The following is a 15,879-nucleotide window of genomic DNA, read 5'->3' on the forward strand; positions in this document are numbered from 1 at the left end:
GAATAATTTATCCATCGGCTTTGGGCATATTTTTTCTCTATGAATCATTTATTTGTGAGGGAGAAAAAAAGTTCACCCTCCATTCCCCGGGTGCCAATTATTTATGCAACTCTAAGCATGGGGGAAGCACAGGTCTATCTACCCAATAGCAGGCTCCCAAAAGCAGCACTAACTCCCCCCCCCCACACACACCGCCAGGAAACCATTTGGATACGAATAACTAAAGATATCCAATCACAGCTTCTCCCTTGTAAGGAGGAAACACGAGGTAAGGATTTCTCCAGTTCCATTTAGGGGCCTCTTGACAGAGAGATGCAATATGGGTAAAAATAGGTGCATGGGGAGGGGCGTTAAAGTGACAGGCTCCGCCTCCAACCTATGCCCAGTGATTGAATTGCATGTGGACAGCTGGTGTACATACTGCTAGGTTGCCAGACTGCCAGGGTTGACCTGAAATCTTTGCCTCCTTGCCCCCCACTTTCCTTCTCACCAGCATCCTTGAATCTCCCAGAGGGCAAGAACACAGGTGAGAAAGAAATACCCCCTTACTTCCGCTGGGAACTGCGAACACTGCCTTTAGCTTAAGTTACTATCTTAATTTCCAGCTAATGACCTCTTTGCTCACTTGTTGTTTTTATTTGAATGACATGCTTTTCAGCAACTCTGCTGTCATGCTTAATGTGTCATGCTTAATGACATCACCGGGGCCACCCCTAGGTCTCAGGTTCAGGCCCTGGAATATCAGGGTCTGGGATGCTTTTGACTTGACCACCCTATGCACACGTGTGTGCATGGAGGTATGTTTGCAGACTTGGAAACCCTGCAAAGGAAAGGCAATAATAACATGGAGAGCTCCTGGTGCGCACACAATTGTACACATATGTGAGGTCTCTCTTCAGATGTTTAAATAAACGGATGGAGGTCAGAGCGGAACCTGAAACCACAATGTCATTCTTTCCCTCCTCCAAAGTGTGTTTGTTTTATCTCTTTCGAACCCTTCCTAAAATTCAGACTAATGGGTGGAATTTCCAAACTAAGGCACTGTGAGAACGAGAGAGAAAATATGCACGCCTACTAAGTTCACATAATTTATGCAGGCAGCAGAATTCAATCTATGCAAGTTGCAGAATTTTTCTCAGCATGGAATTTAGACTGCCTGAACCCAGTTGTTGTTGCTGCTGTTGTTGTTTTTAAATGGTCTGGAGTGTGAGCAGCTTCTTCTGTTTTGGGGGTTTAACTCAGAACTGTTGAACATATTCCATATCATTGCTGTCGTCATCCCTTAGGCACAGCAGCAAAAGCCATTCTGAGCCTTCCTTGTGGGATCAAACATTCTCTTTCAGTCGAACTTCCTCAAAAAACGGGGACATGCTCTGGGCTTCCTCCTCCTGTTGATGTGCCACTTGATGTAGAAGCTCCGAGATGCTTCTGTCGGGAAAGGCCTGGGTACTCCCTCTTTCTCTCCTCAACAGCTCGCGTTACGCAAAGGCAGCTCACTCACAGCAATTCCCCCTTGAAGTTCTCTGCCAAAAGCCCTTTATGGCCTGCAATGACTTTGACATACTTACACAATCTGTCTTCTCTCCTCCAGAAAGTGATAGCCTTGTTCTGTTTGAGTCTTCCTCTACAGTACCTGACAGTTCTTTTATTTTGGCACTGTATTTTCCCCAAAGAAGATAATTCCGCTGTCAAGGCCACTAAGGTGGCTCTGCGGCATCCCTCTCCATATTTAGAGATCTCTCTGTTCCTTTGGAACTTGAGCTCTTATACCAGGCAGGAAAGGAATAATGTTTTTGTTTTATTTTTATTTTATTTAAAAAAAACACATTTCCAGCACCCAAAGTATTTCCAAAATATGCACCAGCTAACCCCTACAGTCTCATTGCAACATGATTTTAAGAGATGTTTTCAGTAAGATGTGAGGGGAGGAGAGAGAGAAATATGTATCTTAAACTAATTTGCTTAAGCACATGTGCTTGAGGTTTGACTGTCACAGTGCTGGCTCAGACAAAGACTCTAGGGAAGAAGGAAAAGGTGTCCTGGCAGATTTTTATTTTTTTTAAAGGATCTATCTACATCTCAGTCAGGAGAAAGGGAGAAAACGTGTCTCTGTATTCACAACACAATAAAATATAGACAGACACTAGAAAAGACAGCTTGTGAAATGCAAGCATAGCTATATTCTTACCTCCCAATGGAGATATTGTCCCTTACATTCCAAGGGTTATTAAAGAAGTGGGGGGGGCTACAGCATATCTCCTTATGTTGCTGGAGTGCTTCCTGCTGTAAAAAATCTTACTTTGCAATCCTAACCATGTCTACTCAGGAGTAAGCCCCAACTGAGTTCAGTAGTGCTCATTCCAAGGCAAGTGAGGCTAGGACCACAGCCTTTTCAATAACATGTTTATTTTTACCCAGCTTCCCACAATTACTTGCCTAAAGTGGCAAGCAAAAATAAAAGAACAAAATATTATATTAGTGCTACCCAAAGCACACAGTAGACTTCATCTGTGTTTCAGAAACGTGTTGGCATATTCCCTCTTCTCCCACCCCCACACAACTGTTATGCTACAACATTGTTTAAAAAATATATTATATTATTCTGGAATACAGCAATGTGACTCGTATATTGACATGCCCGGTGACATCTGATGCCCATCGGGACTGCTAAGGTGTAAGGCAGGGAGGTCAACAGTAGGTGGCACCAGAGGCAATGACAGGCAGAGCCAATGGCAGAGTGAAGTCATTTTACATCCATCCCTATCTTTCTCCCTGCTGAGTTCTACAAGGACAACCCTGAAACTAAGGAAACGAAAGCAGAGGCAGGTGAGCTTGGAAGAATCCAGACCAAAGTTGGTGGGGCAGTGCCCTGTTGGACCAGCCTCCACTGGGCAAGCCAATGCAAATATTTAGAGCTGGGCCACCAATGACACATCTGGGTTCTTTCAATGAAACTGTACAAACAGGAACATGCGAATAGTCTTCCTAGTTCTGGGCACCACAGTTCAAGAAGGACATTGACAAACTGGAACGTGTCCAGAGGAGGGCAACCAAAATGGTCAAAGGCCTGGAAACGATGCCTTATGAGGAACGGCTAAGGGAGCTGGGCATGTTTAGCCTGGAGAAGAGGAGGTTAAGGGGTGATATGATAGCCATGTTCAAATATATAAAAGGATGTCACATAGAGGAGGGAGAAAGGTTGTTTTCTGCTGCTCCAGAGAAGCGGACACGGAGCAATGGATCCAAACTACAAGAAAGAAGATTCCACCTAAACATTAGGAAGAACTTCCTGACAGTAAGAGCTGTTCGACAGTGGAATTTGCTGCCAAGGAGTGTGGTGGAGTCTCCTTCTTTGGAGGTCTTTAAGCAGAGGCTTGACAACCATATGTCAGGAGTGCTCTGATGGTGTTTCCTGCTTGGCAGGGGGTTGGACTCGATGGCCCTTGTGGTCTCTTCCAACTCTATGATTCTATGATTCTATGATTCTATGATTCAACAATAGTAGGAGGTTTGGAGAGTTGGGGCTGCTGCTCACTTGACCTCTGGTTAGTTGCACCACTGCTGCTTACCAGGAGGTAGAGGGGCAAAGCAGGGGCAACGTGGATGTGGTGCAAATGCACAGATAGAGCTGATCCAGCATGCTTGCTGGGGTGTTTGCACCACATCAGCTATGGCTATCATGCTCCTTTGTTCACTCCTGGAATTCAACTCTTATTCATGGAAACTAATCAATCTAACCTAAGCTGCATTCAAATGGCAATTGATTCCATTTACCGACAAATATTGTTCACATTATATTTGGGCTTTCACATGATGCAACAGCCCCTTCTGGAAAAGCAATGGAATATAATGCATGTTTAACACTCATTTCTGTATTGTTTGGGAAACCGTGAAGGTAAAGTGATGATATTTGGGGTGGTATTCCAGCATACAGTTCTTTCCTGTCATTTTCATGGGGGAACAGAGGCACACATATGCAAAAAGGGTGGGGAAATAGAGACACTGTCCAATGACGTTTGTTATTATGCAAAAACCTACAGTTGCACAACAGGTACTGCAGTGTGAAAGGAACATCAGAAAACAGGGCAGAAGCCCTAGCATTATGAGGAGGAAAATTAATACAATATTCCCCACATCTGAATGCGCCCCAAGACAGCAGATATCACTCATTTCCAAATGACAAAGTAGAAGATGAGATCCTCAGCTACTGAGCAACAAGACAATCAAAACGAGCTCTGAGCTTCCTAACTCCCCAAGCATTATCAGCAACAGCATCCATTTGAAGCCTAGGAAACTGCCCACATAAGAACGTCTTTCTTCTTAGGCATCTTTGCCAAATCTTACCTTGCACAATAAGATGGACTCGTGATGTCTTTGGATGATTGTCTGTTTGTACAGAGCAGGTGTAAGGTCCTTCGTCATATATGTCCACGTTATGGATCTTGATACTGTACTGGGTTTTGGTGTTCGTGAGGATAACCACCCGGTCATCTATTGACCACTTATCATTTCCAGCATAAAGGATAGTGCTGCGGTTCAACCAAGCTACTCGTGTCACCCTGTCATCCACGGTACACCTGGAAAGGGAGGAAGAGGAAAAAGGAATGAGAAGGGCATTGCTATCACCAAGTTAAGAGCATCACTGAGAGTAGGGATGGGTGGATCTGTCCATTCCTATTTCTTTCATATATATTTTTTCAGTCTGAGGTTTGGTTCACCCCATTTATGCAGAATTGTGATTTTGCTAAGCAACTTTGCATGAAATTTGTATACACTTCCATCTATATTTCTCCTAACATACAATTTTAAAATGAAAGTTTGCCTTGTATATGCAAGTTTGCATTTTTGTTATCTTTAAAGATATATGCATTTTCCATGCACTCTTTACTATTATATACATTTCTGTTCACATTCTATACATGGAAAACTGCATCACAAAATTCAGAGAAGTGTGAATGCTGAAGGAGATCAGGCTTTCAGTTAGTGTATTTGTTTTGGAAGTGTGGATTTCACGCTAAAATGGGACCTGAATTAATTTCTCCCACATTTTCCAAAGCCCTGAGCAATCAGGTGATGCCCAGGCCTTGTCTGACCTGGAGAGGGATGAGCTGAGCCTGGTGGAGGAGGATGGAGTTCCAACCACCTGGAAGGTCCATGGAAAGAGAAAATGCACTCAGGACTAGTCTCATGAATCAGCAGCCAATGGTTACCTTTCCTGCACAGTTTACAATCTAGATCATGTTAAGGTTCTAAGTTGCATGGGAAGTCTATGCTAGCGGAGCAGGCTGTCCACCATATAAGTTACTGATCCAATATATATGAAATTATACATGGCATGGAGAAAGTGGATAGAAAATAGTTTTTCTCCCTCTCTCACAACACTAGAACTTGTGGACAACCAATGAAGTTGAGTGTTGGAAGATTCAGGACAGAGAAATAAAAATAATTCTTCACACAGCATATAGTTCAACTATATAACTCATTCCAATAGGAGGCAGTGATGGCCATGAACTTGGCTGGCTTTAAAAGAGGACTGGGAAAATTCATGGAGAAGGCTATTGATCGCTAGCAGCCACAATGCTATGTTAGGGTTGCCATATTTTGAAGAGCAAAAAAGGATATCCTGAGCCACTGCCAGCCTGAGTCAGGGAAAGAGGGCATGGGTGTGCAGGGCGGCCACAGCGCCCACATGCCTCTTTCCCCAGCTCGGGCTGGCAGCAGCTGCAGCATGCAAAGCAGCCTGAGCTGATACCCCCAAACCCGGACATTTCCTTTAAAATGTAAAAATTCACCCACATGGGCATGTTAGCCCCCCAAAAGAGGGCATGTCCGGGTTTTCCCGGACATAAGGCAACCCTAGACTATGTGCCACTTCAATTGTCAGAGGCTTTATGCCTCTGAATATCATCTGCTGGGAAACAAAGGTGGGCAGAGTGCTGTTTTGCTCATGTCCAGCTTACAGGCTTTGCACAGGCATATGGCCAGCCACTGTGAGAACAGGGTGGCAAACTAAATGGGGTCATTATCTGATCCCTTATGTTCCAAATGTGTAGAGTGTGGTGGAGCTGAGTGATGGAAAATACAGAAGAGGGGCAGGTCAATGAGCATGTCTGCCATTCTCCACCTCATGTGATTCTAATCATGGGAGGGGGTGAACACTTGAACCAAGCCGCTGTGTCAAAGTATTGCACCACCAAACCATGCAGCAGCACCAATAAAAACACACTCCCAGGCTTTCATAACAGCAATGGCTAGACAGAAGGTGGATGAGTCTGACCATTAATCAGGTATTATCAGCTGCATATTGTGCAGCCCTTCATGTAGCTTCTTGGTCATCCATTGTAACCTCCATTCACTCACACTCTAAGCCCAGGATTACTTCCGCCAAGGAGAAATGGTGGTTTAAGCACGGTTAAGGGGCTACAGACAATAACATTACTGTGTGATCAAAGTCACCTCCTTGTAATTGGAGACTGCATGGCTAGCCACTGTCTGAATCCATGCAGGGAAGAAGAAGTACGGGAGAGCAGGTGTTCGCTGCTCCACAAAAGACTTTGGACAACCATAGAGGACCATTTTGACTATTCATTGCCGTCATGCTCTCCACTTTGCTGCTCCCCCACCACTTAATATTGCAGAGCTTTAAGAAGTACATTTTCAGAGCGGTTAGTTACACTTGGCAAAGAACAAAGCCAAAAAAGGAGGGGGGAGGGAGAAAAAGACAAGAAAGGAAAGGAGAGGGTGAGGATTTAGAATGTTCCTCAAGCACACATACCGCTTTAATTCCATTTGATAGAAATGCCGGGTTTATTTACCTGTAAGCTTGGCAGCAGCACCCACAGAAAAAGAATGACGGCAACAGCCACAGCAAATTCCCTGTCCATTAGGTAGAATAAAAGGCACTTCGGTGGCCTGCTAGCATCTGCCAAGGGTTGTGTGCAGTGCAGCCTCCGCTACAAAGCTATGCTGAGATAGAGAAGCGGTGTGGAGAAGATGTAAAATAATATGCACTATTGCAATATTATATTGCAATGGTATAATTTTCCTGCACATAAAAGTGTACATCCCAATGTGCCAATACTGCATCATAACCCAACCCCCCCCCAAGCTATGGGTAGTTCCCAATATAGTGTCAGGTAACTCACTTCATTGGCACAAGGATTTATGGTAGTGCAATGGAACTCTGCAGCATCCTCCAAGTCTGTTGTGGGGCTCCCACAACCCCCCAGTACAGATTTGGAGAGGGTGTGAGGCGTGCATAGGAGGGTGAGAGTGGGGGGAGTTTGTGCCACAAACAAAAAATACTTGCACTAATGGAATGAGTGCTCTGGATATAGCCTTATGGCTTCCATGCCCAGTTATTCATGGATGTATTCAATGATGCACTTCTTTTGCCCCACTACTGCCCCCCCCAAAACCCTCCACTTTCTTCTGGACAACTCTGTAAACAGTTACAGAGACAAATCTTTTTATTAGTAATTCTTCTGTTAACTGGAAAACTTCAAGCAACAGCTTCTGATGGGCTCGCTCCAGTGCTGGATATGATGTAACACTACAGCAGTAATAGGAAACAATTTTAAGCCTAAGGGCCAAAGACCTTCATGGTCAACTTTCTGAACTGTGGGTGGGGCCAAAGCACAGGTTAATTTGGCCCTCCAGATGTTTTGGGACTACAACCCCCATCATCCCTAGCTAACAGGACCAGTGGTCAGGGATGATGGGAATTGTAGTTCCAAAACATCTGGAGGGCCAATTTTGCCTATGCCTGCATAAGACGGATGTGGCCTTTGCACAATAGGCTATATTCCAGCCTTGCAAAAGTCAGAGGTTTCTGTAAACCCACATCTGCCCCCGCTCCATTCAGGAAAGCTAGAGACATAATCACAGCTGAAGAACACATTCCAGCTAAGGAAAGTCAAATGAGGAAGATAGGGAGCGTGGCCTAGACAGAGTAGTATAGAGAAGCACCCTCAATGAGTTGTGGCATTTCCATGGCTGTACAACACAACATCAGATAAAGAGCACATTGAGATGGGTAAGTGGTGTAGTGGTGTGAAGGAAATATAAATATATGCATAGTATTATATAGCAGTGGAATAAATATCCTACATGTAAAAGCAGATATCTTGGCTAAAACTGTGTTGGTGTTGTTTTAATAGACAGTTATATTTCAGTCTCAGCTGCACATTCAACTTAAACATTTTGCACGCACACACCAAAAGAAAACTTCTTTCAAGGCAACCTCACAAACAGTTCCAGACACAGTGAATAGGCTGCTACCATCCTTCGTATAAGCAAGTCCAAAACAGAGTAATGGCTTGCAACTGACTCAATCTTTTGCTAGCTATGATGTCACACCACAGCAACTAATCAACCCTTTCCTGTATCATCATCAATTTATTATCATTAATTTGTGAATCGCCTTCTATACCTCAAGGCAATTCACATGTAAGATATTTAAAAGCACAAAAATTAAAACAAGACTAAAAACCTAACAAGTGGACTCCTGAGGTAAAGACCCATTTATCCACCTGGGAAAGCCTGTCAGAACAAAAACATCTTGAATTGTTTCCAGAAAGTACAGATTGTGGGTGCCTGTTGTATCTCTGCAGGGCTGCTAGCTATTCCACAGGACAGGAGCAGCTACACTAAAAGCCCTTCTCTGAATTCCTTCAGGTTGGGTTCCTGAGATCTTTGGCATTCACACAGCAAACTCTGCTGAAGACCACAGCAATCTACTGGGTATATACATCTGTAATAAGTAAGTGGTTCAGTTGACAGGTGTGCTCAGTTCCTCTATGGGCCGGCATCACCATTCCTATGGCCACAAGCGGCTCACCAGCTTCTTAGAGGTCTAAGAAGTTCTGAGTGACAGAGCTAGCTAAACTCAGGCCTGACCCTACAATGAGACAAGCATCTGCCTCAGGCGGCAGATGCCAAGGTGCAGGAAGTGGTCAGAGCTGTGGGTGCCCTGTACCCACTAAACTAGCCTGCTGCCCTCTAGTGCAGTGGCAGACTCTATTCTTTCATCAGTATTGCAGTAAGATTCAACTAGCAGTCCAATTGGCTTGGGGAAGGGCACCATATTGTCCTTCAAGCAGCAAAATGCCTTGAGCCGGCCCTGGATAAACCCCACAGCAACTCCCTGCAAAGGAAACATGACAGTCCATCATTGCTTCCCTCTCCCCATTGTAGGCCCAGCCGCTCACTTTCCACTTGGCAATTTCTTCCTCTCTTCCACCGTGCAGAGTTTTCGGTACTGCTCATTCCACTCTCCGGCAGCCCACTTCCTATCCATCTTCATCGTGACTTGCGACTGCAGCAGCCCTGCTGTTCTGACGCTGGAGCCCTCCCTTTATTCAAATTAACTGTGGGAGAGCTAAGCGCAGCCTAGTTAAGTTGGGCCCTAAGGGGATTGCAGTCTAGTGGACTATTACTCCTGTCTCAGTTCATTATAATGAATAATAAAGAGATACTTACACACGTTTTTGGTAAATTATTCATTGCATGGACTGGAAAAAATCAGGGCAGTAATATGTAAAACAGACAACTTGCATGTCTGTGTTCATATAAATATCTAGCATAAAGCCCTTCAAGGAACTCGGCGGTCTCCTCATTAAAGATGAAGTACAAGGATCACGGTTTGAAGAGACAATCAGGATGCCTTCATGCTGTCTTTGTGCAGTGGGTGGAAAGGAGGAAAAAAAGGAAACTCTGATGTGTAAATTCTGACTTTGTGCAAGGCCAAATGGTTTTCTCTTTCTTCCTTTCTCCCCTCATTCTGAGCCGTTATTTATTTATTTGGTATTTATGTATAGATTCAACTGCTACAAACAGGGCTGTGTGCCCTTTCTCACAGAAGACAAAAATAAAAATCCAATCCAAAATCTGCTGCCCTCCCTGCCACCAAATAAAAGAGTCCGATTATGTGACTTTTCTGCACAGAGAACATTTGTGTCATGCCCCCCCCCGGCATAATTTATTCCACAGTGGTTATTCTTTATTTATTGAGTGCATTTATATCCCACTCTTTTTATGCTTCAAAGTTATATGAAGATTCCGTCTTCCTAGAAGCAGCTTAGGGTGTTTCTCAGTTTGTGACTTATTTTGTTTGCCCAGGCAGGCAAATAATGTGACCTGTGAGAGCAGCAAATTAACCAGAGTGTACAACTGTGATGGAATAAAATTAGGACAAATCTTTATTGACAGCAGCAGGCAGGGCAAAGGTTGGCATGGCATTGGATCCCAGGATCAGTTCATCATTCCACAAGCACCATGTTGATGGAATGGATCTGCTGGGTTTGGATTGCTCCAAACCTGTATGACGGGAGTCTACCAGTGTTGAACCTTGCCATGGTGTAAGCTGAACAAGCAAGGTCTCCCTGAGGGAGCAGGGTGCAGATTCCAATCAGACCTATACTGAACCCACGCTTGGGTTTGCTGTGGTCAATCCTCCCCTCAGGCCCCTTATGCCCCCCCCCATAATATGTTGACCCTGCCCAATGCCATTTCTGCCCTCATACAAACAATGCTCTTCTGCCTAACAACAGAAAGTCATAATTTTACTGAGAGAAAGACAGAAAAAAACCCAACCATGTGCCAATCAGGTTGAGAGAGGGAAAAAATTCATTCCCAGCCCTGTCAACCAGCGACCCAAAATTGCTCAGTGAAGGCTCTAGGAAAGTGAGTGGGCGGGAAGCTCTCAAAGCCAAATTGTTGAGAATGTCAGGGGAATCAGCCTTATACAGTGGAACTTCAGGTTACGTACCGTCCTTCTTACGAACGATTCGGGTAATGAGCTCCACTAACCCGGAAGTAGGTGTTACGGGTAGCAAACTTTGCCCTGGGATGTGAGCGGAAGTTTCATGGCGGCGGTGGGAAGCCCCATTAGTGAAAGTGTGCCTCAGGTTAAGAACGGTTTTGGGTTAAGAACGGACTTCCAGAATGAATTAAGTTCGTAAACGGAGGTACCACTGTATAGGCTTTTCCCTCTCCTCTTCAGCAAGGGGTCATGGGACAGCTTTTTCCCATGAGCCCATCACACAGAGAAGATACTGAGCAAAACCTTGCCCAGTATTTTGCTGTAACCCGTGGGCCACAGTGCCACTGGGCAAAGGTGTCCCATGCTTATTGGGCACAGAACAGGGCTTTTACTTATTTATTGTATTTGCATCCTACCTTCCACCCCCCTCCAAACAGATCCCCACAACAACCCTGTGAGGTAGGTAGGGCTGAGAGGCAGTGACTGGCCTTGAGTCACCCAGTGAGTTTCATGGCTGAGTAGGAATTTGAACCCTGGTTTCCCAAGTCTTAGTCTGACACTCTAACCACTATGCCACACTGTCTCTATTCTGCAGACACTATGGAGATTATGATAGTCATAAGAGCAAAGACACCATAGCCAGGCCTCACCTTCTACCACTGAAAATCTTATTCAATAATTTCTCTGGCTTTTTTTAGATTTCAGCACGCATTGCCTATACTTTTTGTAAAGATGGGGGAGAGAATTGATTGCTGAGGACTTTAAAATGAAGGAAAGAAATCACAAACTGATGTGGAAATACAGAGAAATGAACTTAATATTTTTTTGTGAGGATGGGGGATGAGAAAGCAAGAGAAACTGAACTGAGCTGTTCACCAATCCCAAGCAAGGAACCAAATGTCATTATTTTGTATTTGAACCACAGTTTTGTGTGTTTTTTCATGAAGTGCAGGTGGGCGGATAGCAAGCTTAGTTTATTTGCATTCAAATGCATTCCTACTCTTAAACAAGTTTTTTCTGTCCAAAGTGGAGGTATGAAAATAAAAAGCAGGTGCTGAATAACTCTACCAAGTGCCACTATAATTCTTGCTCAGAAACTACTGCCACTTAGCTTGCTTAAGCCTATGGTGTTTCCTCTTCATCCCTCTTTCTAACCTTTCCCCAATTGACCAGGATTATGACAAAGCCCCCACTCAATGAGGGCCTAAAGAGATACCTTCAAAGTCTTTAGATTCCACAGACAAGCTCCAACAAAGCTCGACACTGAATCAAGTCAGGAGGTTTCCCCTAGAAAGGATCCAATTAAAGCAAATGCAAACCTCACATTAACGTTCTCTTGGAGGTTTCCAGTCCATCTCCAAAATAATCATGCTACTGTAAAATACACAAAAAGAGAAGAGAAATCAAACTCCAGAGTTCCCAAGGGAATGGAAATTGCCCCGGTGCTGCTAGGTTTTGTTATTGTTCTTTACACGGTCTTCACCCTAAGGTCCCAGGGTGGGTAACAACGTTAAAACACAAGTTTATAAACTGTTTGAAACAACTTAAAATCACAGACATCATTTTAAAATATACATTGCAAGGGTCGAAAGCAGATCCTACTAGTGTCCCTATTTTCCAGGGACAGTCCCGGATTTATAGAAGCCGTTCCAGTTTCTGATTTGATCCTGGAATGTCTTGCTTTTCCTCAGGGTGTCCCTATTTTCACTGGAGAAATGATGGAGGGTATACAAAAGCTCAGGTAAAGAGACATGTCTTCAGCATTCTCTGGAAGCTGTATGATGAAGGTGCCAGACATACCCCTGTGGGGAGTTCCACAACTTAAGGGCTACAACATAGAAGGCCCTGTCCTGGGCCACACACTCACTTGAGCCTCTGAAGGTGTAGGAAATAGCAAGAGGGTCTCCTCTGAGGATCTTAGAACCTAACAGGGTCTGTGGGGAAGGAGCAATTTCCTATCTATTTCAGGCCAAAGTCAATAAGGTTGTTGGGGTCTAAGTCATTCATTCTGTGCGGAGACTGAAATAACTTCCTTGACTGCAGGAGTAGTCAGTGAGGAGGAGAGGTTAGCACACCTGGCTTCTGGGAGTGAAGGGGAAGCAATGTGTCAGGGAGGTCAGTGCTGTGGGGAGCATTGGCAGGAGCACTGAGTTGGCTCCATTGGTGTGCCTGCACAGCACTGATCTCCTTGGCCATTCTCCTCCATATGTTCTAGTAAGTAGTATCAGCTGTGTTGCCAGAAGGCCAGGTCAACAGTGGTGCAACCAACTCACCAGCTGCTTCTGCTTTATAAAACCTCTTCACTGCTTCAAACAATTCACCGGGGTGGGGGAGTTCTGCAGCAGTGGGTTGTTTTGCAATGCACTACTGGAACTCTTGACACCCACAAGACCTTGAAATGCCCACAGACATGGTTGGTGAAATATGATCTCAGTAACTCGTACCATTGAGCAACCAGATCAGTACAGATCACCTAGTTTGGCAGGGATGAGGAGCGACATGGCCTGATAAAGAACTCTAGGGAACTCAGAAAATTCCACTCTGTAGTTGGCACATTTAGTTGCTGGACTAAATAAAGGTCTTGCCCTAATGTGGACTTTGAATTTCTCCCCTTAATGGCCAACACGACCACCTTTGTTTTTTTGTGTAACTTTAAGACTAAACTTAGACATTCAGCTGTGAGATCCTAAAGTGAAGGAAGATGAATGTTTACTACCTGAAGATGGTACCTCCGACTTTCGTTCTTGATTAATGAAAACATTCTTGGCAAATGCTTTCGCTCTGGTTCGTCTTGCGCTGGTCCAAGAATTTCACCTCTAGCGGCACGATACGAATGCCCCCAGCCGTCCCTCTTAATCATGGCCCCAGTTCCGAAAAAACCAACAAAATAGAACCGGAGTACTATTCCATTATTCCTTGCTGGAGTATTCCGGCGACTGGCCTGCTTTGAACACTTTAATTTTTTCAAAGTAAACGCTTCGGACCCCCGGGACACTCAGTTACAAGCGCCGAGAAGCAGGGGCTGGGACAGGCGGTAGCTCGCCTCGCGGCGGTAGCTCGCCTCGCGGCGGACCGCCAGCTCGATCCCAAGATCCAACTACTTTTTTTTTTTTTAAATGGAGGATGCATTTCCTTCAGCAGCCACGGTGGAGTAAAAATGGGTTGGAATGTGTCCACAAATTCTGATAATCCCTGTGTGGCGTGCATGTAGAAACCAGCCTACTCCACCAACAGGTGAAATTGGCATGTTTTGCTCTGACCCCTTTGCCTCTGGCTCTGCCCACCACTGGCATGTGGCCCCCAGAACATTGCCTGGAAGGGAATGTGGCCCCCGCATTCTAGCCTGATGAGATCAAAAGCTTGCACAATATTCTGTGGCATTTTAGATGACTTATTAAAGGTATTGCCGTAATGTTATTTGTTTATTTACAATTAAACAGAACAGCTAACCCAGTTCTTTGCAGAGTTGGTTCTAAAATTGTCCACTTCCACAGCATGTTTCTTATACAAATAAATGACCAGGTCTCCATATTTTGCTGTCAAGATTTCCGGGAATCTTAGGACAAATCACTATGGGAGTGTGGACCTTAGGGATTTTTTTGGAGGGGGGAAGGAGAAGATTTTAATGACCCCCCTCCATGCAAAGGGTTCATAACTGATGGATTGTTCCTTTCCATCTTGCAGCCCCTCTGGTCACAGAGTGGATGAGACCCAATGGCATTCCGTTCTTGGAGTGGGGGGGGGCAGAGGGAGAAAGGGAAGATTTATTTGCCATCATCAGAAATAAACACAGTTCCTCAGAAGTAAACACAAAAGAATAGGACCTGGCTGGGTTCCCAACTCGTTAAAGATGCAAATTAGAAACAGGCCATCAAAACATGAGGTTGCGCTAATCCTTGCTCAACAACACAAATCGTCAAATTAGCCTCCAGTACAATGACATTTGTGGCATGTAGTGCCAGGTTTAATACAATAGGTCCTAGAGGGAAGGATGGGGCCTATCCAGCTTCCGCTTTGTCACCAGTGATATTTATTCATGGTAATGAGGACAGAAGGCTCTTAGCCTTAACTCCCAATCCCTTCTGCTGGCACAGTTGCTGCTAATGCAGCCACAGGTTTATCCTTCCATTTATTGGAAAACTTCCATTCAAGTTCCTTCTCCAAGTTTCTTGGCACTTTTCTTATCAGCCATGTGAAGGCTCAGAGTTTTCAGAGAGTAAGAAAGTCATTTATTCAAACCATGGGAAGTGCTGGAGGTGGGTCAGGCTCTTCTGGGTAGCTGCTTAAGTGCACAAGAAGAGTCTGGGCGGATCAGGCCAAAGACCCATATAATCCAGCAATCTGTTCTCATAGTGGCCAACCAGATGCCTGTATGGGAAACCTTACAAGAAGGACAGGCTGCCAGTTCATTTATGGGCCTGAGTTAAGATGCTCACTCTAGTGTTCAAAGCCCTAAGGAACGTAGGTCCCAGATATCTAAAAGATCCCTCCGTTCCTTCCCTACAGACTTTTGTCGGGTATTAGGATCAAGAGGGGAGGCCCTAATGGTTATTCCACCTGCCTCTGAGGTTCAGGAGAGGTCTTCTCCATGGACAAACTAATTCTTTTTCAGGGAAAAGATTAAAATATTACTAATTATATAGCTGATTTTGCTTCTGCAAAAGCAAAAGTGACGTCTCATAAATTCAGCCCAGAGCATGTATTTTTTGTTTTAATGTTAATAAATGGAATGGACATTTTATGTCCACACATATACTGTCAAGTATTTACCATGACTTACAGTCTGTGCAATGAAGATCTTGACTTGCGCAGGATTTTGCTTAGGAACACACTTCCTTGGGAGTAAGCCCTGTTAAACATAGTGGGACTTATTTCTGAGTCGACACAAAGAAGATTGTGTTGTTCATCTCCTGATGCCAAAGGGATAATAAGCAAGCCTACCCAGCCTGCTGCTCAATCTCCTAGCCCTTGGCAGTTGAGCAAAAAGGAAGCATTCGCTGGGCACAACTGCTGTGTGCAAGGTGCTCTGGGTAATGCCTGCTTCTCACTAATGGTACCCATTTCCTGCTGTACAGAACAGAGAACACGACTGAACCTACTGAACCTCTTTTCGGTGC

The 15,879-nt window shown here is 44.6% G+C and overlaps 1 protein-coding gene across 4 annotated transcripts in view; it reads right to left on the bottom strand.

The window, feature by feature from the left end:
• Positions 1-15,879, bottom strand: part of OPCML (opioid binding protein/cell adhesion molecule like) — a 760,587-nt gene that overhangs the window by 163,712 nt on the left and 580,996 nt on the right. For all 4 annotated transcript variants that reach the window (XM_053367519.1, XM_053367517.1, XM_053367516.1 and 1 more), the window contains one exon: positions 4,345-4,577. In XM_053367519.1, the coding sequence (XP_053223494.1) occupies positions 4,345-4,577 (233 nt within the window). The remainder of the gene's footprint in view (positions 1-4,344; positions 4,578-15,879) is intronic.

This window comes from Podarcis raffonei, chromosome 15 (assembly GCF_027172205.1).
Source record: "Podarcis raffonei isolate rPodRaf1 chromosome 15, rPodRaf1.pri, whole genome shotgun sequence".
Taxonomy (NCBI): domain Eukaryota; kingdom Metazoa; phylum Chordata; class Lepidosauria; order Squamata; family Lacertidae; genus Podarcis; species Podarcis raffonei.